The following is a 16916-nucleotide window of genomic DNA, read 5'->3' on the forward strand; positions in this document are numbered from 1 at the left end:
TTACAAAACTCCTACGTGTTTTTCTCCATCCGCCTCAGAGTTTTCTTCTTCACTTCTGCACCAGCCTTTGCTTCAAGCATCCTTCTTTCTTCAAATTTCTCCAAGTAACTAATATCGATTTCTAATTTAGGGTTTTGCTGCTTTCTCATTGGGATTCGATCTTGTGGTTTTTGGCAACCATTATATCTTATGCTTGAATGATTTTTTAGTTTCTGGATTTTAATGAATTTGGAAAGGTGCTATGGCGGCTACATGGCCCATTTTTTATTCCATTGTCCGTGCCATGACCACTATCATGAGTTTTACCATGTCAAGTTGATGCTTCTTACGATTTGAAGACGTATTTCCAAGATTGTTTTTGACGTTACTGGTCTCTGATATGATTTCGCAGGAAACAATGGAGGCCTTGGAGGGTTTAGACAGTGGGTCACATTTATCAAGGTAAAGGAAGATCTATTATACCTTTCACTTCATTGCATTATCATCAGACGTCATGCTTTTTTCCTGGGAATGCCTACCACGTTTCTGTGTTTATTGTCTCAATTGAGTTAATCAAGTTTGTTAAAATTCCAAGGACCGTTGACAGCACCTGTGAGGAGAGTAGAAAGAGTGACTCTAGAGGGGGATGAGGAGGAGAGGAAGGTCTTAGGTTGGACGTGGTGGCCTTKGATATTTCTGAGGACATGACCTCTGAAAGGAGCAATTGGAGGCGGAGGTGTAGAGTTCAAGACTAGGATTTGGAACCTCCTACTAGCATAGCAGGGGAGGTGGGAGTTGGACATGTTAGGAGGGAGATGGAGGCTTGGCAGTTTATGTTGGGGTTGTGTTTATGCTGTACTTGCTAGTTGTACTTTTGTTGTGCTTCGTTCACCATATGCTAAATCGTTATTCCTGCTACTTTTTTGTTCATACTCTTGCACAACACCCCCACCCGGGGGGGGGGGGGGGTTCACGGAAACAGCTGCTCTACTCTTTGAGATAGAGCCTATGTCTGTGTCTCACCCTCCCCCGACCATACTTCTGAGTGGGATGTACTGGGTGATTTTGGTTTGGTTAAATTTGTTGATTTACCAAATAATCTGCAAAAGTTCTCTTGACCAGTATCTTCAAGTTTCTAGTGGTTGAGTTACTTATTCATACTGCCTTTTTTTAGCTTAAATGGAGATGATAGCAACATGATGATTTTGATGCACAAGAAAAAGAAAAWTAATAAAGAGAGAAGTTTGAAACAGGTATGTCCTGATAGTACTTCGGTTTTGTATCCTTGTTGCATCTTCTTATGCACTGTCTTACGAGGTTGCTACATTGCTTTGCTCTTTTTGTTTTGTTTTTTGAAGGGATCTCTGAAGTCAAAGAAAAGGGAGAGACCTAAACCAAGCAGCTCCCAGAAGARAAAGCTGAAGAAGCTTGATGTTTGTGTGTTTGATCCATCCATCCTGCTTTAAACTTTGTTTGGTTCAAATGTGACTGATTACTTATGTGTGCAGGAGGAAAAGGAGAAATCGGTTCTCTTATCTAAAAGCCTAGAGACATTAGAGTATGTGAGCTTCTWTTGGATACATGCTCACACACATCCTTGTGCATGTTCTAATTTTTTTACAGCATTTGGTTGGTTTTAACTTGTCAGGAAATACAAAATTCAAGAGGATGCTTATTCACTCATGTGGTCTTCACGCAATTTGGGCCAGGTTTGGCTTTCGTTCTAAGCTTTAAAAAATGTGCTTTGGGATTTGTGTTCATGTGTAACAGCTAAATATTTATAGGTTGAAACTGCCCGTGAGAAACGCAGAAGAGAAATGCAGTTTGCTAAGACGGGTTTGGTACTGCAGCATAGTGATCGACCTTTAAAAAGAAGAGCTAGTAACAGTTATTCTTGTGRGATTGAACTTGCTTCGGGTGAAATTTACTCAAACCAAGTTGACACAGAGGATGTCTTTATTCAGCCCATGAACAGAGATATCAAAATCGCAAATGTCAAACCTTCTCCGAGATCTTCTGTAGAGCTACCATGCAGCAAAGGAGCTGAAGCCATTGGTGCATTAGACCCTTCTTCGTCTGCTAAGAAAGTTGATAATGAGCATAATGACACACCCATGCTAGACGATCCCAAAGCTTCATTGCCAACATCTAGCTGTAGTAGAAGCATCGCAAAATCAGTGGTCAGCTTTATTAAATGCTTAAAAAAATCTTGGTTTGATTATTGTGTCTTCAGATTGTGAAATTGKGAATGTGTGCGATTTATTTATACCTTCAGATTGTGTAAACTAGCCTTTTTTCAAGAGGGGCCTTAATATGTTACAGGAGGTAAGCTGCTTTGCAAACAGCACGGTTAGTTGTCCATCACCGAAACCTCTAGCGRTCCCCACAGTGGTTCATGTATCTAGGCCGAAGGAGGTTGAGAGCAATAGAATGGATCTTCCTATAGTCATGATGGAGCAGGAGATAATGGAAGCCATATATGAGAATACCAATGTCATCATATGTGGAGAAACAGGGTGTGGTAAGACTACTCAAGTTCCTCAGGTGAGCTTATTTGACTCCGTAACRGTATCTGGGTTCCACATTAGTTTGAATGTAGTTTCTGGAAACATCACTTGATCCTTTGTTGCCATCTTGCAGTTCCTATATGAAGCAGGATTTGGTTCAAAACAGTGTAGTACTCGAAGTGGCATTATTGGTGTTACCCAACCACGTCGAGTTGCTGTCCTTGCAACTGCAAGGCGGGTGGCATTTGAGCTTGGGCTTCGTCTAGGCAAGGAGGTCGGTTTCCAAGTTAGGCATGACAAGAAGATTGGAGAGAACTGCTCCATCAAGTTCATGACTGATGGAATATTGCTTCGAGAATTGCAGGTTTCTCCCCTCCCCCCCTCTTCTTCTACTCCACAATGTTGAAAAATGAGGGTTTCTTCTACTCCACAATGTTGAAAACTTGTTTTAAAAACCCCACTAGCATTGTCCATGTCAAGAAGTAGACTAGAGATTATTGATTAAAATATAATGGCAWGTTCTACCAAAACGGAAAATTATGCAAGTGGTCCTACCAATGAGGCTAGTGCCCAAGCTTGGTATAATGTCTCTTGCACCAAAAAAAAGAGAAGAGAATGATAAACCTGTCAAGGCCTATCATACCAATTTAAATGGGAAAAGCCTAGACTACAAATAGTCTCTGCTTAGAACCTCTTAAGAACCCTTCCCCAACAAAAAACGTGTACACGAGCTATTAATGTCAGAAATGTCTTAGTTGAATTTAGAAAATTTTGTAGGAGGAATCCACTTATACCAAAAACCAGTACAAGGAATAGGAAGTTTGATTATATTAAGGAAAGCAATTACCTAGGGTTGATAAAGTTAGAAGACTTCGGAGGTTTTTAGGAAGACACAATTTTGTTGAATTYGTCTGAAATAGAAGTTACAATGAAAAATGGAAATCTACTACAATCCATTAATGATATGAGTTGTTTAACTGTATGCCTTCTGTTGGGCTTTCTGAAATATGTGCATCTTACCCTTTCTTCTCAACAATCACATCAGATCCCAATCTTGATTTATTTTGATTCTGTCATTACAGGAAGAAAACTGAAAATTTACTACCTTCTCCTCCCCCCCCCCCTCTTTTGGTGGTTGGAGAGGGAGACAAGGGGGTGGTGTTGAAAGTGGTTGGTTGTAGCATGTCCTTTCGGCATAAGGGTTACATTGAATTGAGTGGGTAAAATATTGAAAGATATTTAGCAATAATATTGCATATAATCAACATTTTTTGGGGTCGGATGGAGGAACAAGTTTGTTGGATTTTGCATTCTCTTTCCAATGTCATGCGTTTAGGAGGCTGTGGATTAAAGTTGTAGGTTTTACTTTAGAAGAGAACTGTAAATATTGAAGGTTTAATTAGAGATRGTAAGGTCTCAGATTTGAATTACTCTTTCCAGATGGTACTAGTTTACCGCTGCCTACTGTATTTTTTTAAACTCTGAAGTGTCCATTAAAGGGAACCAATAACACAGRCTTTTTTCTTGAATCAATTTCCTCTGTTCTTCATTTTCAATCTTCTTATTTCAAGCCAGAATAACTGTTGATATTATCCTCATGTTGCAGAATGATTTTCTGTTGAAGCGATACTCAGCAATAATATTGGATGAGGCTCATGAAAGGAGTCTGAATACGGACATACTTACTGGAATGCTATCTCGCATTATAGTAGAACGCCAGGTGGGAGAGCTTTAAACATGTCATTTCTTTTACATAATAAGAAATAAGAAACCAGTGATCTGTAATGCCTGACTTGTTTCTGGGCTGTCCTGCTTGTCACTTGGGATTCCCAGCTTCAGACACTCAATGGCYGAAACTATTGAAGTGATATAATGTTTTTCATCTGTCCTTTACTTTTCTATTTCTTATTTTCTTAATTTGCTTACGGTTTTGGTCCTGTGTTTAATGTCAGAAAATACATGAACAGCAGAAATCATATGAGCTTTCGACCGGAAAGATGATTAGCCCTGAAAAGAAGATCTTTCCGTTAAGACTCATATTGATGAGTGCCACCTTGCGGGTTGAAGACTTTGTGTCCGATGGTAAAATCTTTGCTAATCCACCGCCTGTAATTGAAGTTCCAACTCGACAATATCCAGTAACTACACATTTCTCAAAGAGAACAGATATAGTGGACTACCTTGGCCAAGCCTATAAAAAGATATTGTCGATTCACAAGAGACTTCCATCTGGGGGAATACTTGTATTTGTGACGGGCCAAAGGGAAGTAGAATACTTGTGTCGTAAGCTGCGTAACGCATCTCTTGAGATGACGAAGAGGAAGACCAATGTTAATAGTGAKGCACCTGTTGTCACCGACACGCTTATAGAATACGACATGAAGGAGATTGATGAAGCATTTAAGATCGAAGGACAATCAAGCCACCAACAAACAGACAGGTTTAGTTCTTTTGATGAAGATGATTGTGATTTGTCAGAAGATGAATCTTTTGCTTCCTTCGAATCTGATGAAGAGAGTGATGTGGAGACAGTTGTTGATAAAGTGAATGTGTTGAAGCCTGATAATGTTTTAGGGGAAAATGGAAATTTTGCTTCACTGAAAGCTGCTTTTGAAGCTTTGTCCGGGAAAAGAACTTTGGACTCTAAGTCGGATAGCTCTCAGGATAATCCTACTACTCCAGGTGATTCAAAACAACCAGATTCTAATTCTGTAGCGAGGCAGGAGGCAAATGATGTGTCTCCTGGTGCATTGTGTGTTCTACCCCTCTATGCCATGCTTCCTGCATCTGCACAACTTCGTGTGTTTGAGGAGATTAAGGAAGGAGAACGTTTAATAGTCGTTGCCACTAATGTTGCTGAAACCTCTCTAACAATCCCAGGCATAAAGTATGTGGTTGATACAGGAAGAGAAAAGGTCAAGAATTACAATTCTTCCAACGGAATGGAAACATATGAAGTACAGTGGATAAGTAAAGCATCTGCAGCTCAGCGTGCTGGAAGAGCTGGAAGAACAGGGCCTGGCCACTGTTATCGTCTCTATTCTTCTGCTGTCTTTAACAACATATTTGCTGACTTTTCAACGGCTGAAATCTTAAAAATACCTGTTGATGGTGTGGTTCTTCTCATGAAATCCATGGGTATTAAAGAGGTAATYTACCGTTCATGATTTCTACTTTATGCATGTATTAGGGTAAATATCGACACTTCTTGGAAATGAATTTTTTTCAATTTTTTCTGTTGTTGTAAACATGGTTGCCTGTTTGTTTCCATCTCTTATAAATAATCAAATTTATTACTTCGTCCCAAAAGACGCCACACTTCTTATTTTGGGTTTGTCCCACAAAAATGCAGCATTTTCTTTTTTTTTTTGGCAAGTTTTCTGTCCCAATTTACTTTTGTCTATTAGTAATCATAACTTAGAATTAGTAATGTGATTTTTCTGTTGTGACGATATACATTTTAGTTATATTTCTTTTTCTGGTTAGGTTGTAGCATTGATTTTTTTGTTCAACTTGATTCAGATTACAAAGTTTCCATTTCCTACTCCTCCTGAAGCTAAAGCCTTGTTTGAAGCAGAGGTTTGTTTAAAATCTCTCCAAGCACTTGATTGTGATGGGAGGTTAACACCTCTTGGGAAGGCCATGTCACATTATCCAATGAGTCCTCGCCATTCACGAATGCTTCTTACAGTCATTCAAATCCTGAACAAGGGAAAAGGTTCCGCAAGACGAAACTTGATTCTAGGATATGCACTTGCGGCTGCTGCAGCTTTGAGCTTGTCAAATCCTTTCGTAATGCAGTTTGAAGGAGGGYGTGCTGATATCGACACTTTGAAGCAGGATCAAAACTCAAATGTTATCAGTAAGGATGAAAAAGTGAAGAAAAGGAAACTGAAAGAAAATGCTAAAACATCCCGTGCTAAATTTTCAAACCCTACCAGTGATGCTTTAACGGTGGCTTACGCCTTGCAGTGCTTCGAACTATCAGAAAACCAGGTGGAATTCTGTGATGAGAATGCATTACACCTTAAAACCATGGAGGAAATGTCAAAGTTGAGAAAACAGCTTCTGCATTTAGTGTTTAACCAAACCCTGTGCGACACACAGCAGGAACTTGTGTGGACTTATGGGAATATGGAGGATGTAGAACGAGCTTGGATGGTTTATTCTAATAAGCATCCCCTGATGTTGAATGAGGAAGAGCTTTTGGGCCAAGCTATATGTGCCGGCTGGGCTGATAGAGTTGCGAGACGTGTTAGAGGGATTTCAGGATTATCGGAGGAAGACAGGAAAGTGAATGCAGCAMGATATGAAGCTCACAAAGTAAGTGAAACAGTGTTCCTTCATCGCTGGTCATCTGTTTCGAGAACAGCCCCGGAGTTTTTGGTTTACAGCGAACTTGTTGACAGGAAACGGCCATATATACATGGAGCCACAAGAGTGAAACCGGAGTGGCTTGCTAGATATTCGGAGTATCTTTGCAGTTTCTCTGCTCCACTTATGGACCCTAGACCTTACTACGAGCCTCAGAGCGACCAAGTGTATAACTGGGTGAGTGTAACTTTTGGCGACCATTTATGGCAGCTCCCACTACACAGTTTGGCTGTGAAAGATGAGAAAGTTGGGGTGACTGTTTTCTGTTATTCTTTGCTCGAGGGAATGGTGTTGCCATGTGTAAGACGAGTGCGGAAGTTCATGGCAGCCCAACCTGGCATCATTTTGAAAGCAGAGACATTAGGCCATAAGAGATTYGGGAAGCTTGTGTATGAGTTAAGGAAAAGGCATATCCAAAGTTGTAGGATGCTAAGGAAGGTATGGGATGAGAATAGAGCAACATTTTACCGGGAAGTTTTGGAYTGGTTTGACGAGGGATTTCAGAATGATTTTGATGATTTATGGGAAAATATGCAGGGAGAAGTACGTTTAGATCCCGAACAACGGTTTGTGAAGAAAGAGAAAAGCAGGAGTTGATGTTGGCATCGTCGTCTTATGTCCAACAGCATGGTGTAACATTTTTGAGCCACAAATACAAATCTGAGTRATATTTATTTATATATTATGACAAAGGAAAGGAAGACACAGTTTTGAGTAGCAAATAGATGATGCTAGGTTGTATTTTTGGATGGTAACAATGACATTTTGTTATGAATGATATTTTTGCCTATTTGATGCAAAGTTGATATCTAAATTTATAATATGCATGATGAGTAAGAAGAATTTTGCTCAAGTGGGTTGTTTGGGTTTCTTTGCATATTGTATGTATGAAGTAAATGCATACGTCTGTTTGTGGTTGTATATGTAGTTTCAAAAAGTAATTAGTTATTRAGATGCATGCACCTGCTGCAGCTTTCCATTTCCAAATCTGTGAACAGGTAGGTACCTCTCTTTTCTCCTTCATTACTCCCATTCTTACTTGGTTTGAAAATAGAACCACTAATTATAACCAAATCCGTTTCATTCAACATGCATCCTGTCCTGCTCTCTCTTTTTTTTTACTTTGAAAAATAAAACCCGTGTGGTGTGGTGTGGTGTGGTGTGGGACTTTTCTTTTCCGTGAATTCCAGCCCTTGGAGAAAGTTTCCCTCAAATCATCATCTTAATATGCACCAACTGCATCTTCAAGGTTAGCAACTTCACCGTTTCTCTTCCATTTTTTGCTATGATGATAGGCTTMTTGAATTACTCATTTCTTTTTTTAACTTAAAAAGCCTCTACTTTTTGTATATATGCTTCGGATTAATCTGCCTTGCAGCTCATATATTGAAGCTGTAGTAACAAGAAAGAGGATGGATTCCTGTGATTGCTTCGAAACCCATTGGCCTGCTGATGAGCTTTTGGTCAARTACCAGTACATATCCGATTTCTTTATTGCCTTTGCCTACTTCTCCATTCCATTGGAACTTATCTACTTTGTCCACAAGTCTGCATTCTTCCCCTATAGATGGGTCATTATGCAGTTTGGTGCTTTTATCCTTCTCTGTGGAGCAACCCACTTTATAARTCTCTGGACTTTTTCTTCCCACTCTAAAACTGTTGCTGTCATTATGACTGTTGCAAAGTTGTCCACRGCTTTTGTTTCGTGTGTCACAGCTTTGATGCTTGTTCACATTATACCTGACCTACTCGGTGTGAAAACAAGAGAAATATTTTTGAGGAAAAGAGTGCAAGATCTTGACAGGGAAATGGGTTTGATCATTAAACAGGAAGAAACCGCAAGGCATGTTAGAACGCTGACACATGAAATCAGAAGCACCCTAGAAAGACRCACCATATTGAAAACCACTCTGATTGAGCTGGGTAGGACCTTGGATCTTGAGGAATGCGCACTGTGGATGCCATCAACAAGCGGTATGGTTCTTCAGCTCTCTCACTCTTTRCACAATCTAATACCTTTTGGCTCCACAGTTCCCATGAATCTAGCTGAAATCATGCAAGTCTTCAATAGAGCTGAAGCAGTGAGAATTGAAGCTACATGTCCATTGGCAAGGATTAGACCTCCCGCGGGAGCATRCATGCCACCTGAAGTTGTTGCTGTCCGTGTACCTCTCTTGCATCTTTCARACTTTCAAATTGACGATTGGCCTGCAAAAAGTTATGCCATAATGGTTTTGATTCTTCCACTTAATGGTGTAAGAAAGTGGCGTGATCACGAATTGGAACTCGTAGAAGTTGTTGCTGACCAGGTTACTCCCCCTACTGAGAACTGCTTATATCCATTCATTTTCTTGAACTAGTAGCTAGCTAGGAATCAAGATTCACATTCAGARTTTATTAAAAAATAGATGATGCTAATTGATTACCTGGAACCTTAAGGTTGCTGTGGCCCTTTCTCATGCTGCAATTCTAGAAGAGTCTATGAGAGCTCATGAGCAGCTGATGGAGCAGAATGTTGCTTTRGATTTGGCTCGACAAGAGGCAGAGATGGCTATCCATGCTCGTAATGATTTTCTTGCCGTGATGAATCATGAGATGGGAACACCTATGCATGCAGTTATTGCATTGTCTTCACTTGTTTTGGAAACTCAACTTACTCCAGATCAGAGGGGCATGATGGAGACCATTCTTAAGAGTAGCAACCTTCTGGCAACACTCATAAATGATGTTCTTGACCTTTCTAGGCTACAAGATGGTACCCTACCATTGGAAAATCAAGTCTTCAACCTCCATGGCTTGTTCAGTGAGGTAGGTAATTCATTCATCATGTSGGTACTGCTTATTGTATCTATAACATGCACAGCACTGTTTGTTGTCCATCTTGTATGTTTCTATGTAGGTGATCAGATTGATACATCCAGTCGCATGCGTTAAAAACATATCTATGACCTTGAATTGTGATCTGAATCTACCTGCTTATGGTATTGGTGATGAAAAGCGCCTCATGCAAACCATCTTGAACGTTGCTGGTAACGCAATTAAATTCACCAAGGAAGGCTATGTTTCAGTWCAAGCCTCCATTTTGAGTTCAGAGTATGCAAGAGAGTGGGAAACTCCTGAATTCTGCCCCACGTTAAGCAATGGTCTCTTTTACCTACTTGTGCAGGTCAGCATGCATCCATTCATGTAAAGAAAAAGATTTGTTTGTGTCCTAAGTCATATATTTTTCTACTGATAGCAGGTTAAGGATTCTGAAGTCATATATGTTTCATTGATAGCAGGTTAAGGATTCTGGCAGTGGCATTACTCAGCAAGACATTCCACACCTGTTTACCAAATTTTCAGAGTCTTGCAGTGCATCTATTAGTAGCGATGGTGCAGGCCTTGGACTTGCCATAAGCAAAAGGTAGAGAGTMAGACAACCCAACCACCCATTTTTGTTGTGTTTGCTCTCTCTCTCTCTCTCATGTTTTAAGAAGTRCGATCGAATTGCAGGTTTGTGAATTTGATGGGAGGCCATATTTGGATTGAAAGTGAAGGGTTGGGCAAGGGCACAACGGTCACACTTGTTGTGAGGCTAGGTCAATGCAATGATCCAAGCATGCAAGTCCAACAACTAGGAGTAAGAACCCACCAAAGAAGTTGTGGTGGTGGGGATCTCAACAGAAATTTATCAAGCGAGGATTACAAAGCAACCRCCTCCTTCCCGGCTTACCAAAGATGACTCTAGCATTGAACACAAGGCCAAATTAGGCCTTAGACACTTTACAAGCATATTATTAGGACTTGACTTCCATTTGGAAAAACAGGACACATTTGTCAAAACCTTTTGTCCAAATATGTAATGTAAAGCATCAAATTCATTTGCAGCCTCTACTTGTAACCAATATAGATGCATGATTAGCTCAGTCTGCCACCAACAATTTGCCAGCAGCCTACATATTTCAAAAATGGTCTCCATTTTGCATTGGTTGGACAGAACCACATATAACTGGGTTTAAATATGCACCAAAAACCATAAAGTTGCATGAGCATTTCATATAATAATATAACCAACATTAAACAAGCAGGGAATGGTATCAAGGTCTTCCTTCCACCTTCTAAATAAAATTGTTCCATTGAAAAGCCAAAACGACAAAGACAAGCGGGTCAAAAAATTAAACTGCAAGGCYAGTTAAAACATTGACATATTCTTCATCACCAACATACACACCTCACTTCCTGGATTTCTTTGGTGCCCTAACAAAAAAACAAAGACAAATATGTCAGAATAAACCACAAATCCAACCCCAATATACCCAAATAAAATCAAGACTCAAGTCACATTAACACTCACTGTGCAGCAGGTTGTGATGCCGGGGMAGCGGCTGGGGCTGCTGGCGTTCTCTCCTGTGGACCCTGCATAAAATTACAAATAAAAAACTCCATGAAATAGAATAGACCATCAAGGAAAAATGTCAAGTATTTAAAAGAGAAATCTCAGCAATAAACTATACAGAGTATCAAAATACCTGAGCCAACCGTTCCTCTCTCCGTGCCAACTTCCTTTCCCTGCTGGCCTTGTTCTTTGCTCGCTTGGCCTCAAACTGGTCGGATAAAGTCTTCTCTCTAGCCTTTTCAGCCTTTGATTTGTGAATGCTTTCCATCAGCACACGCTTATTCTTGAAGACATTACCCTTGACCTTCATGTACATATCATGATACATATGCTTATCAATCTTCTTAGACTCTCGGTACTTGCGGAGCAAGCGCCTCAATACCCTCATCCTCCTCATCCACAAAATCTTAGTCGGCAACCTTGCCTCCCTGGTACCCTTACGTTTACCTTAAGTTCATTACAAAAGACATTAGTCAAGCATACAAAGTAAAATTAACTCAAGTAGCTGACTTGGATCAATCCAATTTAGCATTTAAAATATAACATATAAGCAAAAGACTTTCTTCAAAAATCAACGAACCACTTTTTTCCTTTGGCTAAATTTAGATGAAGTTTTATAAAAACACATACCATATCCAGAATGACGCCCCTTTCTTTTTGCTTCCTTCATACGACGAGCACGTGATCGTGAGTGAATCTTGGTAGGCTTCCTGATGATAAACCCATCCTTAACCAACTTTCTGATGTTCTGACCTGCAGTCATCAAGCAAAAGAAAAATCAAGAGAAGGTAAGCAACTAGAAAAATGAAAGAGATATATGTSACATCCTGGACACTAAAAAGTTGGAAGTTGATTTCCAGCAAATGCCATAAACAACCCAATCAAATGCTCTGATAAACTATCACCTACCAACTTTAAAGGAAAAAGGATATGGCAGCAATCACATCAACAGTGAAGAAATTGCTTTGTTATTCTAAACTTGTAATTGCYTATGTTTGCAGTATATATAGCAGTCAAGTGATGCAACAGTTCTACTAAGACATRATACCAATACCAATTTATTAAAAGCATCACAGAAACAAAATTAATTAGAACATTAAATGGTAGTTACAAGTCATGTGTTATTTCTCCTCAATGAAAAGCATAAATGCCATGAATTTCTTGCAACAACAAAAAGCTAACCAGTGCCACGTTAAAAATAGCGTGTATAATAGCCGACGCTCGTCAAGTCCTTGCCTAAAGGCTTGACTAATATATTTAGAAAATAAACCTCGAGTTATTCAACTTTGAAATTGAAAGGGAGGATTTTTGGCATCGGAGTTTCAAATGAACTTGTTAGGATCTAATATAACCAAACCTATTCTAATTCGCTTTCAAGTTTAGGGTTAATAATGTTACACATGCGATGCTCAAAATTCAAATAAAGTGCCTCATTTAAGGTTATATACCTAAAAATATCGAGGGTTTATAGATCAAGGAATTGCATAACAAGGAATTCAAACAACTGAGCTGATCGGATCCATACAGTAACAGTAGGGCACAAAAACAGGTTGCATTTGCAAGAATTCSACAAACAAGTGTTGATAGGCGAGATGAAAATGGATGGAAAAGAAGCAAGGAAAGTAGGAACATACGCGAATTAGCCATGGAAATCTCATTGCCTTCATTGGGATCTAGCCAAACCTTGCCTCTACCGCACTTGAGGACGCTGGCTGCAAGCCTCTTCTGTAGCTTCAGCGACACCATCGCTCCTTACCGTAGAGTAGACCAAGAGGAATAGGGTTTGTGGGCGGATGACAACCTTTTATATCATTTCTCTTTCCCTCTAGGCCTAGGGTTTGGTTTACAACCAAAGAACATGACCCAAAGGCCAAAATAATTTAGGCCCAATAAGTCATAAAAGCCTATCATATTATATGGATAATGGACTGGATTGGATGGGTGCTTAATGGCCCAWTTCTACCAATATATTATACGTTGCCATCGTGCTACCAAGTAATCCACTCTCATTGAGATGAAAAAAAAAAAAATAGATATATCAATTATTATTATTAAAAAAATACATACCTATAGTTATAAGAAAGAAACCTTCATCCATAACCATAACCATAACCATAACCATAACCATAACCATAACCACAAAGATGGAAGCAGTAACCACAAAATCATATGTTTGGGTTGCGCTTTTATTCTGGGTCATAGCAATGCTTGCTTCTGTTTCTGCACATGTTGGGTATGGGGTCGAAGGATATTTACCACCAAAAGAAAAGACGGAACATGGAAAACCCATGATACCAAATCAGGAGGGATATGAGCACCCAAATAACTTAGCTGTTCAAGGCCTTATTTACTGTAAATCTGGTTCCAAGTTCATCCCACTTAAAGGTAYATATGGCCGCTGCTATTAATACTTGTAGTTATCATAATATATTATATTTAGTTTTGCTTTAAGATACTTGTTTATATAAAACACCAAAATACATAACCATCATTTGATATCAAGTTTGTTGAATGAACACAGGAGCCACGGCAAGAGTGAGTTGTGTAGCCGTGCACAAGAATGGACAAGAATCAGCACCATTTTCCTTCTTGAGTTATCCAACAGACAAAAACGGTTACTTCTTGGCCAAAATATCACCATCCAAACTCYATTTATGGAAGCTAACAGAGTGCAAGGCTTTTCTTGAGAACTCCCCATGGAGCAAATGTAGACTTCCACAAGATACGAATGGAGGAATTACTGGTGCTCTTCTTACGTCTTCYCGTCTCCTTAAAGGATATCATTTGTCGTCTGTAGGCCCTTTTATATATACTTCAGGCCCGCCTCAAGAAGGTTATTGATCCAATACTATGTAATTTTTATTTGATGCAAAATTGTTTGTTGATTGATTTATCCAAGTTTGTTGTTATGTTTGGTGAAGAGATGATAATAACAACTTTTGTCTCTTTTAATACATACACACATGTTTATTGTATTAATAGCTCTTACAAGTAAGTTGAAATATTAGTAAATAATGTAATCAAACGAGTGGGTTAATTACAACAAATATTAATTTTGTACAGAATAATTATTATTTTTCAACTTTTTTAAGTAAATATAATAAARTATAGGAACGGGGGTTGACTCATACAACATGTGACCCATTTCCATACCAAGAATGTGAACCATCACATATTGCCAAAACCCAAATCCTCAAAAAAAAAAAAAAATATACATATAATATATATATATATATTTCTGTATTTTTCCTTCTCCCCACACCACAAAGGCACAAAACAAACATCTAATCAATCCCCCAAAACAAACACACTGCTTTCAAGAAAGATTCTGCTCACACCCACAAACCCTGGATGGGGATGGGGATGGGGATGGGGGATGACAACAACAAGAAGAAGAATGGCAAATCCATGCTGCTGGGAATCAATATTGGGTGTTTGGGACTGGGAGGTATTGTGTTGTTGGGTGGAGCTTTGGTGACTGCAACCCTTGTATCAATCACAACACGACGACAACGTCGCTCATCAYCGGATGCCATTAACCACTTGGAGTTGATGATGAAGACTAATAAAGATCGGGAATCACTGGATCTTCAGAATTCCAGGTTTGCATGTTTTCTTTCTTTAATGATAATGAAATCTTCTTTCTGGACAACTTCGTGATTATCGTCAATTAAAGCAGTGATGGGGCAAATGGCATGAAGGAGATGCAGGCTAAACCCAATCAAATTTTGACTCCGGTATATGCTTATGCCTTCATTTTTGGGCACTAGATTTATGGATTTTTCTTCGTCCTGAATTTTGTCTAATTTCAGGATGAAACCCAAAATTCTGGAGTTGGTGAAGATCAAAAAAGCACTTGGATTTATATTGATAATGTTTTTGAGACCAAAGTAGTTGATRATGGTTATGAAAAGATTGTGTTGGAGTTGGACTATGATCAACAATCGGTTGTGGCAACTCAGACTGAACTGGGGTTTCCSTCGAGTGAAGAAGATTCATCTAGTGAAATTTTAGCTATCACTGCACCCAGAGATGGTGGTGGTGAAGAGCAGAAATACCCTATGCTGATTGATGATGAAGAGACTGATGCTGCTGGCACAGAAAAGTCATTAGTTTCCATCCAAGGTGTCACATTGATAAAAGAAGATGAAGCAGTTATAGTGGAAGAAAGCATGCAGTACGAAAATTCTAGAGACATCACTTCACAAGGTCAGGTGCCTCTTAAGGATGATGCTGCAGAAGAAACACCAACTGGGCATGTAGTTGAAGATCAAGAAACAGTATTCATGAATGCGGGGGCTGCTTCTGTGAATCGCCAATTTCTTGAAAAGAAAGAAGTATATGGTCATGATGAAATGATTCCAGAGAATTATGGAGACTTGGTTGATAAAACAGGTTATCCGGATTCAATTGTCAATGAACTAGTAATGAAAGAAGMAGCAAAGATTAAAGTAGAAGACAGCCTTCAAGTGCGATTTCTAGAAGAAGAGAAAGAAATAGATGTGGTGGAGGATTGTGAGGGAGACTTGAGTTACAAAACAGGTGAGGTTATGAGAGGAGAGAAGCAACAAACAGGAAACAACAGCGAACAAGCAACAGGAGAAGAAGAAGAAGAAGAAGCAGTCAAGGCAGCTAGTGTGGAGCCAGTAAATGCGGAAGACGTCTTGGGGATGGCAGCTGCCCAACAAATGCAATTCCATGAACAAGAGAAAGACAAGGAAGGTGAACTGCCACATGTTCAATTGATTGAAGCAGCCAAAGTTGACGATCAACCAGTGGTAGGAGAAGTCAACCCACCAAGGCAGTTGATAGAGACAGAAGATGAATTGGTCAAGAAAGAAGGAAAAAGCAAGGAAGAGGCAATCCGGCATGTTAGATTGATTGAAGAAGCCAAAGATGGTGAGGAAGATGGGAGTGAAGCAAGTTCAGATGGAACAAGATACTCCTCTATGCAGGAGTTAGTGATACCAGAAGCAAAGATAGATAACCAGAAGACTGAAGAAAACATGACAATTGTAGGCAAARAGCAGAACGACAGTGACCATAATGGGATCATGAAAGAAGGTAAGAGTGCGTCGAATTACAAACAGAGGTTTGCCAAACAAGCAGCAGCGAGTGAGCCATGGAATCTTAAACTATGGGGATGGTTCTTGTTGGCATCAATATGGTGCATTTGCCATTGCTATTCTGAGCTGCCACTCCCAGAAGTTAGTCTTGTTGGTAGTTTGTTTTTCATTTTCATCTTTTTGGGCCATCGGAAGCGCACTAAATAAATATGAATAAAAAGGCTTCTAGTTTCTTGTATAATGGCATTTCATGTATACCCCCAATCACCCATTTTGTAATCATTCGGAGTTATTTACGGAAGTCAAAACAAATATCTAGCTATCTTGTTCACYACCTTGTATTGAGAGAAGTCCACAAGACTAGCATCGAACATCCTTGGGTACATTGATGAAAAGGCCGAAGCAATTCATAATTTTTTCTGTAAATTTTACGTCTCTGTTGAAAGAAAACTCATGATACCAGTGATCACAAGATTTAAGTGTCAGGTCACATGATTCRCTTCCCAGTTGATCTTAGTTGGACTCGTTACATTAAAACACCAAATAGGTAGCCACACTTTTTTCTTTATTGGTACTCAAATCRGTAACCATTAACAATATGCTACCTTACAA

The 16916-nt window shown here is 39.4% G+C and overlaps 5 protein-coding genes across 7 annotated transcripts; 4 read left to right on the forward strand and 1 right to left on the reverse strand.

Moving 5' to 3' along the window:
• Positions 1–14: 14 nt before the first annotated feature.
• Positions 15–7674, forward strand: LOC112512179 (ATP-dependent RNA helicase DEAH13). 2 transcript variants are annotated; one of them, XM_025118042.1, is made up of 11 exons: positions 15–441; positions 1154–1232; positions 1338–1412; positions 1488–1537; positions 1628–1688; positions 1764–2159; positions 2302–2523; positions 2620–2850; positions 4093–4206; positions 4439–5635; positions 6009–7674. In XM_025118042.1, the coding sequence occupies exons 1-11, from the start codon at positions 380–382 to the stop codon at positions 7455–7457; spliced, it is 3936 nt and encodes a 1311-aa protein (XP_024973810.1). In that variant the 5' UTR covers positions 15–379; the 3' UTR covers positions 7458–7674. The 2 variants fall into 2 exon arrangements, with proteins under 2 accessions (XP_024973810.1, XP_024973811.1); XM_025118043.1 differs by lacking the exons at positions 15–441; positions 1154–1232 and having other exon boundaries at positions 1375–1412; positions 1603–1688.
• Positions 7675–7786: 112 nt separating this feature from the next.
• LOC112512180 (ethylene response sensor 1-like) lies at positions 7787–10727 on the forward strand. Its single transcript, XM_025118044.1, has 5 exons — positions 7787–9169; positions 9300–9668; positions 9760–10026; positions 10142–10266; positions 10356–10727. The coding sequence occupies exons 1-5, from the start codon at positions 8213–8215 to the stop codon at positions 10582–10584; spliced, it is 1947 nt and encodes a 648-aa protein (XP_024973812.1). The 5' UTR covers positions 7787–8212; the 3' UTR covers positions 10585–10727.
• Positions 10728–10864: 137 nt separating this feature from the next.
• LOC112512183 (60S ribosomal protein L19-1-like) lies at positions 10865–13015 on the reverse strand. Its single transcript, XM_025118048.1, has 5 exons — positions 12873–13015; positions 11869–11991; positions 11372–11685; positions 11197–11258; positions 10865–11099 (listed from the first exon to the last, which is right to left on the reverse strand). The coding sequence occupies exons 1-5, from the start codon at positions 12982–12984 to the stop codon at positions 11075–11077; spliced, it is 636 nt and encodes a 211-aa protein (XP_024973816.1). The 5' UTR covers positions 12985–13015; the 3' UTR covers positions 10865–11074.
• Positions 13016–13395: 380 nt separating this feature from the next.
• LOC112512184 (proline-rich protein 1) lies at positions 13396–14190 on the forward strand. Its single transcript, XM_025118049.1, has 2 exons — positions 13396–13623; positions 13760–14190. Exons 1-2 carry the CDS (start codon positions 13443–13445, stop codon positions 14077–14079), a joined length of 501 nt encoding a protein of 166 aa, XP_024973817.1. The 5' UTR covers positions 13396–13442; the 3' UTR covers positions 14080–14190.
• Positions 14191–14496: 306 nt separating this feature from the next.
• Positions 14497–16635, forward strand: LOC112512181. 2 transcript variants are annotated; one of them, XM_025118046.1, is made up of 3 exons: positions 14497–14840; positions 14918–14975; positions 15051–16635. In XM_025118046.1, the coding sequence occupies exons 1-3, from the start codon at positions 14590–14592 to the stop codon at positions 16509–16511; spliced, it is 1770 nt and encodes a 589-aa protein (XP_024973814.1). In that variant the 5' UTR covers positions 14497–14589; the 3' UTR covers positions 16512–16635. The 2 variants fall into 2 exon arrangements, with proteins under 2 accessions (XP_024973814.1, XP_024973813.1); XM_025118045.1 differs by having other exon boundaries at positions 14503–14840; positions 14915–14975.
• Positions 16636–16916: the final 281 nt, after the last annotated feature.

The sequence above is a fragment of the Cynara cardunculus genome (assembly GCF_001531365.2).
Source record: "Cynara cardunculus var. scolymus isolate 2C chromosome LG 5, CcrdV1, whole genome shotgun sequence".
NCBI lineage: Eukaryota > Viridiplantae > Streptophyta > Magnoliopsida > Asterales > Asteraceae > Cynara > Cynara cardunculus.